Genomic DNA, 12,319 nt, shown 5'->3' with positions numbered 1-12,319 from the left:
CAATACATTATCATGAGCACTCATACACACACCAAACAAAAGTGGAGTTTTCAAACATTTTATTCTAGCTGTTAAAACATACATTTGTTGTATTTACACCAGCGTTGATCTTTCTTCCAACAATAAAAGAAAGCAGAAGTGAGATGAGTTGTAGTTCTTGTTTCCTGCATGCCTTTTTAAGGTGTTCTTCACTTGTTTTCCATGAGATGCGGCTCAGACAGTTTTTGCATGCGCAGCTCCTCGATCAACTTTTCTGTACACACTTTGAAGAGCGGCTCAGGCTCCTGGCGGACACACAAGCACATTCCATCAAACGCATGTCCACTAACTAAAATGTTCACTTTGAAAATGTCACAGTGTTTACCTTGTGCTCCAGCTGCCTCTGCTTCTCCACAGCTTCTTCAAGAGTCAGACCCATCCACTCGGCCTCCTCCTCTGGTATCTCAAACTGCTGCTTAGCATGGCGACAAAACACGAATATATATCATTTCTTGGACTTTCACTTTTGTGCAGCCAGAGCTCTTACCTTATATTTGTTGTACACCTTTTCTCTGGTTATTGGGTCATCTGGATACAACTGAGTGTCTTTGCGAGCCAGCCTCAGTAACATGGCCCTTTTCAGGTCCATGCCCAGTTTAGAGTTCAGATCTTCCTTGGGCGTCTAACAAAAACAGCAGACAAACACTGAAATCATGCTGTCCACTAGGGGGGGCTAACGGCCTTCAAAAGGAGTTCAGATCTTCAGCTTACTTTGAGGATGTACAAGTCAAATCCAAAGGCAGCGTCAATGAGGTCCAGGGTGCGCGGTGTGACCACGATGGTGAATTTGTGGTCCAAGATCTCGCTGTAAAGTTCTCTCTTCAAAAGCTGCGGCTTCCACATTTTCCGCAGACGAGTGGACATCTACGCAGAGGATGGAGTTAATTCAATTTAAAAGAAATAAAATACATTGAAAACATCCTGGCACACACTCACTTTATCATTGTGGGCATATTTGAAGCCCGTTATCCAGCCCTCACCCCCCCATAGGCCCTTCTGCGACTCGGGAGGGTAGTAGATGGGGATTGGGTTGTCTTGCACTCGTTCTTTCTGCCCTGTCTTGGGGTTGCGTCGGTACTGGACTCCCAGGGGCTTCCAGTGGACCGGTGTGGGATCCTTCGGCTCCAGAGACTTCAGATAATGCTTGGGAAGCCGGGCATAGATGCCCTGTTTCAGTTTGAGGGCATCCCAGATTTTAGGAGGGTACTTATGCAGAGGCATAGTGGCTCTTAAAGACATAAGGAGAGACCGTTCATAGTTAGAGTTACATTTTAAGTTTCACTAGGTTACATTTAATCTTTAAGTGACGTTATTTTTAAACAATTAGGACACTGTGAGCAGGACATTTAAAATCATTATATAATGCGATTGTTCTTTATGTAAATTTGAGCACAGTTTCAGAAATATTGTTACAGTTTAATGTTACAAATGGAATTTGTAAAATGTAATGAAAATCATGCAAGGAGTTTGAACATGCAGGATTACACACTTCACGTAACTGGCATGTTAAACGTACCGCTGGGCGACAAGATTACTGATAAACTCATTAATCAAACACTATTTTATATGGTCAAGGAAACTATTTAGCATGAGTCTTACCAAGCGAAATCATAAAAATGTTAAATCCACAGAGACAAACGTGAAGCATGCAAGGACATCGTCGGGCCTTGTCTTATTTCCGCATTGCTCGACCACATGATACTAACAAGGATTATAATTGGCTGAAGGAAATATTTATGTCGCTGGTGATTGGCTAACATTTAAAAGGTTTATCATTGGGGATAAAGTTGTAGTTCCGGGAAAACCGGACGCAACACTGAAATAAACTACAACCTTTCGCAAAAATAAATTAAATGACGCTTGTCAACTCTCTTTATTTGTAAAAGTAAGTATTTTTGAACACAATAAATCAAAAGAGGCACAGATATTGTTTTGTATTATATCCATGTTACCTTCTATGTAAACATCCTCATTACATTTAATAACTTGTAATACAAAATGTTCCCTTGGGTTACATGTAGAACGAATTATAGCGCCTTTAAATATTTTGCTGGAGAGTGACGACCCCTGCTGAGTGTTCCGTGCCATGAATAACAATATGTATACCCCGTTGAGATTTGCAGAAATTATTGTCATTTACAGTTGAATGTGACTCTTGAATAAAAACAAGATCTCATTTGAATTGTTTTGCAAAAAGCAGATTTTTTTCTTTGGTCACTCACACCATCATATGTAGGAATCGAACTCACGGTGTCGGCACACAAAACAGGCAAGTGCACATTACACCATCAGCGACTCCCCGCAGAACTGCAATACCAACGACAACCGTTAGCAAAAATAAATTAAAATCAACTGTTTATTAAAGTATTTTTGCAAAGAATAAATCGAAAGTGGCAGAGATTTTGCCCTGTTTCGTATTGTATGCATAAACGTTACCTTCTGTATAAACATCCTCATTACATTTAATAACTTGTAATACAAAATGTCCCCTCGGGTCACACGCAGAACGAATTAAAGCTTCATTAAATGTGTTCTGGAGAGTGACGACCCCTGCTGAGTGTTCCGTGCCATGAATAAGCCCATTGAGATTTCCAGAAATTATTGTCATTTATATTTAACTTGTACTCTTGTATAAAAAACAAGGTCTGATTTGAATTGTTTTGCAAAAAGAAATATAGCCGTACGTTTCAAAGTATTACGTAAACCCATAGCATTAAGAGATAGAAAGAAAAGAGTAGACAGAGTGAAGAAAGTAAAGAAGTAATCAAGTAAGTAAAACAAAGACATTCAGTGTCGAGATCATCACCACCGTAACAAAAAATGATTAACCGGACACAGAACTGAATGACCAAAATAGCAAAAATAAATTAAACGACGTTTGTCAAGTCTGTTTATTTGTAAAAGTATTTTTGCACAAAATAAATCGAAGGTGGCATAACTTTAAGACTTTTCTGGTACAAAAACCCTAAACAGACACTAGTAAGAACCAAGCAACTTGCCCGGAATATGAACACACAACTAAAAACAAAATAAACTTCAGGTATCATGAAAAATACAAAACTATTATCATCCCGAGGCCGGTTAACTTTATTTTCAAATTCATTGGTAAAACTAAAATGAAATGAACTTCTCACTGTCGTAAAGGAAAGGAGTTCAGCATCACAATCAAAAGGTGCATAGTAGAATAGAACTATCATTGATGCATAAACTCATAAAGTCTGCTCAAACAGAAGGTGAGAACTTCATGGATTGTTGCTCATCTCCCAAAACACTCAATAGACTCTTTGGCAACCGACTGAGCAAGCAACAGGTTTCTCTCCAGTGTGGGCTCCTGTGTGCCTGATTAAGCTTACCCTGAGAGAATGTTTGGCCGAACTGAGCATTAAAAAGGTTTCTCGCCAGTGTGGATTCTTGTATGTGAATTTAAGTGATGCTTACGAATGAATTTTTGGCCACAAACTGAGCATGAAAAAGGTTTCTCACCAGTGTGGATTCTTGTATGATTGTTTAAGTTTCCCTTCTGAGCGAATTTTTGCCCACAAATTGAGCATGAAAAAGGTTTCTCACCAGTGTGGATTCTTATGTGCTGTTTTAAACTTACCCTATGAGAGAATTTTTGGCCACAAACTGAGCATGAAAAAGGTGTCTCACCAGTGTGGATTCTTGTATGACTTTTTAAAGATTCACTCTGAGAGAATTTTTGGCCACAAACTGAGCATGAAAAAGGTTTCTCGCCAGTGTGGGCTAATGTATGCAAATTTAAACCTCCCTTATGAGCGAACTTTTGGCCACAAACTGAGCATGAAAAAGGTTTCTCGCCAGTGTGGATTCTTGTGTGCATATTTAAACTTCCCCTCTGGGAGAACTTTTGGCCACAAACTGAGCATGAAAAAGGTTTCTCGCCAGTGTGGACTCTAGTGTGCATTGTTAAATGCCCCCCCGTGAGGAATACTTGGCCACAAACTGAGCATGAAAAAGGTTTCTCGCCAGTGTGGGCTAATGCATGAAAATTTAAACCTCCCCTATGAGCGAACTTTTGGCCACAAACTGAGCATGAAAAAGGTTTCTCGCCAGTGTGGATTCTTGTATGACTTTTTAAGTTTCCCTTCTCAGAGAATTTTTGGCCACAAACTGAGCATGAAAAAGGTTTTTCACCAGTGTGGATTCTTGTATGTCTTTTTAAATATTCCTTTTCAGAGAATTTTTTGCTACAAACTGAGCATGAAAAAGGTTTCTCGCCAGTGTGGATTCTTGTATGACTGTTTAAGTTTCCCTTTGTAGAGAATGTTTGGCCACAAACTGAGCATGAAAAAGGTTTCTCGCCAGTGTGGATTCTTGTATGACTGTTTAAGTTTACCTTTGTAGAGAATTTTTGGTCACAAACTGAGCATGAAAAAGGTTTCTCGCCAGTGTGGATTCTTGTGTGATTATTTAAATGTTCTCTCCGAGAGAATTTTTGGGCACAAACTGGGCATGAAAAAGGTTTCTCGCCAGTGTGGATTCTTGTGTGCTTATTTAAATATCCCCTCTGAGAGAATTTTTGGCCACAAATTGAGCATGAAAAAGGTTTCTCGCCAGTGTGGATTCTTGTATGCAAATTTAAATGTCCCCTCTGAGAGAACTTTTGGCCACAAACTGAGCATGAAAAAGGTTTCTCGCCAGTGTGGATTCTTGTGTGCTTATTTAAATATCCCCTCTGAGAGAATTTTTGGCCACAAATTGAGCATGAAAAAGGTTTCTCGCCAGTGTGGATTCTTGTATGCAAATTTAAATGTCCCCTCTGAGAGAACTTTTGGCCACAAACTGAGCATGAAAAAGGTTTCTCGCCAGTGTGGATTCTTGTGTGCTTATTTAAATATCCCCTCTGAGAGAATTTTTGGCCACAAATTGAGCATGAAAAAGGTTTCTCGCCAGTGTGGATTCTTGTATGACTTTTTAAATGTCCCCTCTGAGAGAATTTTTGGCCACAATCTGAACAGGAAAAGTTTTTCTTTCTTGTGTGCATTCTCATGTGTTGTTTCAAACTATTGCTATGCGCAAAAAAAATTTCACATTGAGAACATTGCCTGTGTTTGTTTTGAGAGTCGTCATCAGCAGCAGGAACATGTGACAACACGTCATCACTATCTGATGGTGGAGCTGCTTGTGATCCCCCACAGTGGTCTCCATCACCTTCTCTGGTCATATGTGGACTTGAGCTGCAGCTTGGAGGCTCCGCCCCTTTGCTCACCTCATCTAAACGCTTCACAAGTACACCAGTCAATGGAATCTCGCAGGTATCTTCCTCCTCCTTTTTGATGTCGCAGGAGTCCTCGCCGTCCTCTTTCTGACAAGGCCGCTCTGGCTCTTCCTCCTCTCTTATAGTGCAAAGAAACTTCTGCTCCATTTGTTCATTGAAGTGGTGGACCTCTTTGCCCACATCTTCCTCTTTAATGCGAGTGCGGTCTGGCTCCTCCTTCTTAGGACGAATAGCTTCACTGATGTCTGCAAAACAGGACAAACCCATATTAACAATGAAAGTTACAGTTGAAGACAAACTGGCAAAATCTATGCAGAGACTTTTTCAATCAGCAAATCACACATGATTTTGATGGAATTCTACTCAAAATAAACACTGGAAGAGGATTCATAATAGAAACTACACGTGTACTAACCTGCTCTGCGCAACACAACATAAGGCTGCAGCCAAAGATGTTCCAGTCGTTGACAACTGCGCTCCTTTTCCTTCACGTTCTTTGCTGTGGTCCTTGCAGACATTTTCCCACTGCAATCACAACACTTGTTCAACGACGTTTGGCTAACAAAAGCGTCTTTTGGACAGCAGCCAGCGAGCTATTTGTTGAAATATCGGTTATCCCGTATTTACGCAATAGTATTTTGTTTTGTGCTCGATAGTTTGGCAAGAAAATAAATTTAGCAAAAGACCGGCTAGTTGATCGCATTGTTCTATGTACCTAGGAATTCCTAACAAAATGAAAATAGCAGGCGCAATCATGGTCAGGTTAGACAAACATATCATTTTTCATGATCATATATGTGTAAATCTTCTTATTTCATATAGAATAGATCTTTATTGTCATTGTCACATGTACAACAACATTTATATGAACATGACTGCTCAATTAGAGCACGTATACAGCACACAGAGCTGTACAGATAGATACCAAATGGTCAGGTGACCATACTAGGTAGTCAGATTTGCCTTATAAGGACATAGTTTTGCTTTCCCGCCTTTTCCGGACAGTACAAAACCTTCTTACCTGGAAGGTGGGGGTTGCTGTTTCGTCTGCTGGATTGCCACGTGTACTGACCGCCATTAAACAACCCAAGATCTTGCTAATAAAGATAACTCCACATCTTTCTTTTTCTTTCTCAACGACGGACATCTCAAACAACACGCAATAGGCGTCAACTTCGACTTGTTTTGTTTACAACGTGAACTTAAAGCGACCCAATACACGAAACCACATTTCATGTAGATCGGACCTGTTTTAGCAAACGTGATTACGCATTATCATCCGGTAGAGTGCATGACTCAAGAATTTTATTGGCCATGTTTGAGCGTGCTAAATTTGACTTCGGTACGAAGGCATTGAGATTTAAAATCGGGAGCATGCCTGCCTGCAACCATCACTGCTCATCCTCGACTTTGAGTATTTTCACAGTACAATATCAATCTTGGTCCAGGCAAGAACCAGCATGTGATGATGGCTCATTTGAGATACGATATTCGTGGAGGATAATCAAGGTAAATAGCATAAAGTTAGCACTATGCTAGCCACCACGCTAATGAAAGCGACGCGCACTTCTGTACAGCAACCAAGCAGTACTACAAACTACGTTGCACATGATAACTTAGGTCCATCGACGCAACTTACCTCTTTCGTCGTTGCGGTTGTCGTGTAGCTAATGTGACTGATCCACCACATATGTTGCGTGTTTATCGGATGCAGCCGAATGGAAGGCGACACGCTTCTGTTTGAGGATTTCAACCACGCGCGGTTTTGTTGTAGTCGCTTTACTTCCTGTTACGTCACGATGGCGTCATTTGAGTGAGGTCCAGGACGCCCTCTAGCGGAAGACACTGGGACGTTTTTATGTTGTTGACCGGCAAAATTCGAGGCCAATTACACTCACGTAATTGCCTGTGCTTTGCAAATATATAGGCGGTTGCGTTCCCCTGTCACTGTTGCTAGTTAGCTGTAAACATTAAAACCACCAGTTGTACTAAGGGATTAAAATAACAATGCTTCTAAAGTAATTCCACATCTTCGCCCGCAAGGTGGAATCGAACCACTCTGCCGCTAGGTAGCTATAGGTTTGAAGCCTGCACTCCGAACCACCAAGGGTCCTCCGGACATTTCACGGTGTTCCATATAACGCAAACACCTATTACTCATTCTTGGTGACGGTTTTCTGATATTGTTATCGGGTATTGTCATCCAGCGTCATATTTTAGTTTATAAATAGTAATAATTACGAAATATTTTTCTAATACGGACTGATAGTTTGTAACTAGCGCAGCACAATTCTTTCAAAACGATGCTAAAAGGAACAACATCAGGTATGCCAAGTTTATGCAAAATAGCTACTTATTGATTGGCTGTGCTGGAGAGAAAAGGCGGAGACAGAAGACGTCATAACAGGTAACCTTGTACGAATTTCTGTTTGCCCATGTGAGAGATGTAGAAATAAAATATCTGTGAAATATTTGTTTATTTATTATAATAGAACTAAGACATTAAAATGTGTTTAAAATAAAAACAATAAAAAATAAAAGAAGAAAATTAGTACATTCACCCAGCAATTTTGAATATGTCAGTGAAAGTGACTTTTAGTATATTAAAATCAAGTAAGTAAAACAAAGACATTCAGTGTCGAGATCATCACCACCATAAAATAAATGACTAACCGGACGCAGAACTGAATTACCAAAATAGCAAAAATAAATTAAACGACGTTTGTCAAGTCTGTTTATTTGTAAAAGTATTTTTGCACAAAATAAATCGAAGGTGGCATAACTTTAAGACTTTTCTGGTACAAAAACCCTAAACAGACACTAGTAAGAACCAAGCAACGTGCCCAGAGTATGAACACACAACTAAAAACAAAATAAACTTCAAGTATCATGAAAAATACAAAACTATTATCATCCCGAGGCCGGTTAACTTTATTTTCAAATTCATTGGTAAAACTAAAATGAAATGAACTTCTCACTGTCGTAAAGGAAAGGAGTTCAGCATCACAATCAAAAGGTGCATAGTAGAATAGAACTATCATTGATGCATAAACTCATAAAGTCTGCTCAAATAGAAGGTGAGAACTTCATGGATTGTTGCTCATCTCCCAAAACACTCAGAATTAGAATTAGACTCTTTGGCAACTGACTGAGCAAGCAACAGGTTTCTCTCCAGTGTGGACTCCTGTGTGCCTGATTAAGCTTACCCTGAGAGACTGTTTGGCCAAACTGAGCATTAAAAAGGGTTCTCGCCAGTGTGGATTCTTGTATGTGAATTTAACTGATCCTTACGACTGAATTTTTGGCCACAAACTGAGCATGAAAAAGGTTTCTCACCAGTGTGGATTCTTGTATGATTGTTTAAGTTTCCCTTTATAGAGAATTTTTGGCCACAAACTGAGCATGAAAAAGGTTTCTCGCCAGTGTGGATTCTTGTATGCAAATTTAAATGTCCCCTCTGAGAGAACTTTTGGCCACAAACTGAGCATGAAAAAGGTTTCTCGCCAGTGTGGATTCTTGTGTGCTTATTTAAATATCCCCTCTGAGAGAATTTTTGGCCACAAATTGAGCATGAAAAAGGTTTCTCGCCAGTGTGGATTCTTGTATGACTTTTTAAATGTCCCCTCTGAGAGAATTTTTGGCCACAAACTGAGCACGAAAAAGGTTTCTCGCCAGTGTGGATTCTTGTATGACTGTTTAAGTTTCCCTTTCTAGAGAATTTCTGGCCACAAACTGAGCATGAAAAAGGTTTCTCGCCAGTGTGGATTCTTGTGTGCGTATTTAAAATTGCCCTCCGAGAGAACCTTTGGCCACAAACTGAGCATGAAAAAAGTTTCTCGCCAGTGTGGATTCTTGTGTGCTTATTTAAATGCTCCCCCGTGAGGAATTTTTGGGCACAAACTGAGCATGAAAAAGGTTTCTCGCCAGTGTGGATTCTTAAATGACTGTTTAAGTTTCCCTTTTTATGGAATGTTTTGTCACAAACTGAGCATGAAAAAGGTTTTTCGCCAGTGTGGACTCTTGTGTGGATTGTTAAATCCCCCCCCGTGAGGAATTTTTGGCCACAAACTGAGCATGAAAAAGGTTTCTCGCCAGTGTGGGCTAATGCATGTAAATTTAAACCTCCCCTATGAGCGAACTTTTGGCCACAAACTGAGCATGAAAAAGGTTTCTCACCAGTGTGGATTCTTGTGTGTATATTTAAAATTCCCCTCCGAGAGAACTTTTGGCCACAAACCGAGCATGAAAAAGGTTTCTCACCAGTGTGGATTCTTATGTGCCGTTTTAAACTTACCCTATGAGAGAATTTTTGGCCACAAACTGAGCATGAAAAAGGTTTCTCACCAGTGTGGCTTCTTGTATGACTTTTTAAAGATTCACTCCGAGAGAATTTTTGGCCACAAACTGAGCATGAAAAAGGTTTCTCGCCAGTGTGGGCTAATGTATGCAAATTTAAACCTCCCTTATGAGCGAACTTTTGGCCACAAACTGAGCATGAAAAAGGTTTCTCGCCAGTGTGGATTCTTGTATGCAAATTTAAATGTACTCTCTGAGAGAATATTTGGCCACAAACTGAGCATGAAAAAGGTTTTTCGCCAGTGTGGATTCTTGTATGACTGTTTAAGTTTACCTTTGTAGAGAATTTTTGGCCACAAACTGAGCATGAAAAAGGTTTCTCGCCAGTGTGGATTGTTGTGTGATGATTTAAATGGTCCCTCCGAGAGAATTTTTGGGCACAAACTGGGCATGAAAAAGGTTTCTCACCAGTGTGGATTCTTGTGTGCATATTTAAACTTCCCCTCTGGGAGAACTTTTGCCCACAAACTGAGCATGAAAAAGGTTTCTCTCCAGTGTGGATTCTTGTGTGCAATTTTAAATTTCCCCTCTGAGAGAACTTTTGGCCACAAACTGAGCATGAAAAAGGTTTCTTGCCAGTGTGGATTTTTGCATGACTTTTTAAAGATCCACTCTGAGAGAATTTTTGGCCACAATCTGAACAGGAAAAGTTTTTCTTTCTTGTGTGCATTCTCATGTGTTGCTTCAAACTACTGCTATGAGCAAAAAAAATTCCACAGTGAGAACATTGCCTGTGTTTGTTTTGAGAGTCGTCATCATCATCATCAGCAGCAGCAGCAGGAACATGTGACAACACGTCATCACTATCTGATGGTGGAGCTGCTTGTGATCCCCCACAGTGGTCTCCATCACCTTCTCTGGTCATATGTGGACTTGAGCTGCAGCTTGGAGGCGCCGCCCCTTTGCTCACCTCATCTAAACTCTTCACAGGAACACCAGTCAATGGCATCTCGCAGGTATCTTCCTCCTCCTTTTTGATGTCGCAGGAGTCCTCTCCGTCCTCCTCTTTCTGACAAGGCCACTCCGGCTCTTCCTCCTCTCTTATAGTGCAAAGAAACTTCTGCTCCATTTGTTCATTGAAGTGGTGGACCTCTTTGCCCACATCTTCCTCTTTCATGCGAGTGCGGTCTGGCTCCTCCTGCTTAGGACGAATAGCTTCACTGATGTCTGCAAAACAGGACAAACCCATATTAACAATGAAGGTTACAATTGAAGACAAACTGGCAAAATCTATGCAGGGACTTTTTCAATCAGCATATCACACATGATTTTGATGGAATTCTACTCAAAATAAACATTGGAAGAGGATTCATAATAGAAACTAGACGTGTACTAACCTGCTCTGCGCAACACAACATAAGGCTGCAGCCAAAGATGTTCCAGTCGTCGACAACTGCGCTCCTTTTCCTTCACGTTCTTTGCTGTGGTCCTTGCAGACATTTTCCCACTGCAATCACAACACTTGTTCAACGATGTTTGGCTAACAAAAGCCTCTTTTGGACAGCGGCTAGCGAGCTATTTGTTGAAATATCGGTTGTCCCGTATTTACGCAATAGTATTTTGTGTTGTGCTCGATAGTTTGGCAAGAAAATAAACTTAGCAAAAGACCGGCTAGTCACTCGCATTGTTCTATGTACCTAGGAATTCCTAACAAAATGAAAATAGCAGGCGCAAATCATGGTCAGGTTAGACAAACATATCATTTTTCATGATCATATATGTGTAAATCTTCTTATTTCATATAGAATAGATCTTTATAGTCATTGTCACATATACAACGACATTTATATAAATGACTGCTCAATACAGCACACAGAGCTGTGGAACCTTCCAATAAGATAGATACCAAATGGTACAAAACCTTCTTGCCTGGAAGGTGGGGGTTGCTGTTTCGTCTGCTGGATTGCCACGTGTACTGACCGCCATTAAACAACCCAAGATCTTGCCAATAAAGATAACTCCATATCTTTCTTTTTCTTTCTCAACGACGGAAAGCTCAAACAACACGCAATAGGCGTCAACTTCGACTTGTTTTGTTTACAACGTGAACTTTAAACGACCCAATACACGAAACCACATTTCATATAGATCGGACCTTTTCTTTAGCAAACGTTATTACGCGTTATGATCTGGTAGAGTGCATGATTCAAGAATTTTATTGGCCATGTTTGAGCGTGCCAAATTTGACTTCGGTACGAAGGGATTGAGATTTAAAATCGGGAGCATGCCTGCCTGCAACCATCACTGCTCATCCTCGACTTTGAGTATTTTCACAGTACAGTATCAATCTTGGTCCAGGCAAGAACCAGCATGTGATGATGGCTCATTTGAGATCCGATATTCGTGGAGGATAATCAAGCTAAATAGCATAAAGTTAGCACTATGCTAGCTACCACGCTAATGAAAGCGACCCGCACTTCTGTACAGCAAAAAAAGCAGTACTACAAATAACGTTGCATATGATAACTTAGGTCCATCGACGCAACTTACCTCTTTCGTCGTTGCGGTTGTCGTGTAGCTAATGTGACTGATCCACCACATATGTTGCGTGTTTATCGGATGCAGCCAAATGGAAGGCGACACGCTTCTGTTTGAGGATTTCAAGCACGCGCGGTTTTGTTGTAGTCGCTTTACTTCCTGTTACGTAACAATGACGTCATTTGAGTGAGGTCCAGGACGCCCTCT

The 12,319-nt window shown here is 40.6% G+C and overlaps 2 protein-coding genes and 1 non-coding gene across 5 annotated transcripts; all 3 read right to left on the bottom strand.

Moving 5' to 3' along the window:
* Positions 1 to 42: 42 nt before the first annotated feature.
* mrpl28 (mitochondrial ribosomal protein L28) lies at positions 43 to 1,793 on the bottom strand. Of its 2 annotated transcripts, none has more exons than XM_049726102.1 (6): positions 1,639 to 1,793; positions 976 to 1,267; positions 751 to 903; positions 527 to 661; positions 365 to 454; positions 43 to 284 (listed from the first exon to the last, which is right to left on the bottom strand). In XM_049726102.1, exons 2-6 carry the CDS (start codon positions 1,258 to 1,260, stop codon positions 189 to 191), a joined length of 759 nt encoding a protein of 252 aa, XP_049582059.1. In that variant the 5' UTR covers positions 1,261 to 1,267; positions 1,639 to 1,793; the 3' UTR covers positions 43 to 188. The 2 variants fall into 2 exon arrangements, with proteins under 2 accessions (XP_049582059.1, XP_049582060.1); XM_049726103.1 differs by having other exon boundaries at positions 365 to 451.
* A 1,123-nt stretch (positions 1,794 to 2,916) lies between these two features.
* LOC125971815 (zinc finger protein 420-like) lies at positions 2,917 to 12,278 on the bottom strand. Of its 2 annotated transcripts, none has more exons than XM_068651282.1 (3): positions 6,918 to 7,369; positions 5,694 to 5,803; positions 2,917 to 5,523 (listed from the first exon to the last, which is right to left on the bottom strand). In XM_068651282.1, exons 2-3 carry the CDS (start codon positions 5,794 to 5,796, stop codon positions 3,422 to 3,424), a joined length of 2,205 nt encoding a protein of 734 aa, XP_068507383.1. In that variant the 5' UTR covers positions 5,797 to 5,803; positions 6,918 to 7,369; the 3' UTR covers positions 2,917 to 3,421. The 2 variants fall into 2 exon arrangements, with proteins under 2 accessions (XP_068507383.1, XP_049580782.2); XM_049724825.2 differs by lacking the exons at positions 2,917 to 5,523; positions 5,694 to 5,803; positions 6,918 to 7,369 and adding exons at positions 7,737 to 10,801; positions 10,972 to 11,081; positions 12,125 to 12,278.
* trnastop-uca (transfer RNA opal suppressor (anticodon UCA)) lies at positions 7,312 to 7,398 on the bottom strand. Its single transcript has one exon. It is a non-coding gene; the product is annotated as a tRNA-Sec (tRNA).
* Positions 12,279 to 12,319: the final 41 nt, after the last annotated feature.

The sequence above is a fragment of the Syngnathus scovelli genome, chromosome 7, assembly GCF_024217435.2.
Source record: "Syngnathus scovelli strain Florida chromosome 7, RoL_Ssco_1.2, whole genome shotgun sequence".
In the NCBI taxonomy this organism is placed as follows: domain Eukaryota; kingdom Metazoa; phylum Chordata; class Actinopteri; order Syngnathiformes; family Syngnathidae; genus Syngnathus; species Syngnathus scovelli.
This window is presented reverse-complemented; position numbering and strand designations above follow the sequence as displayed.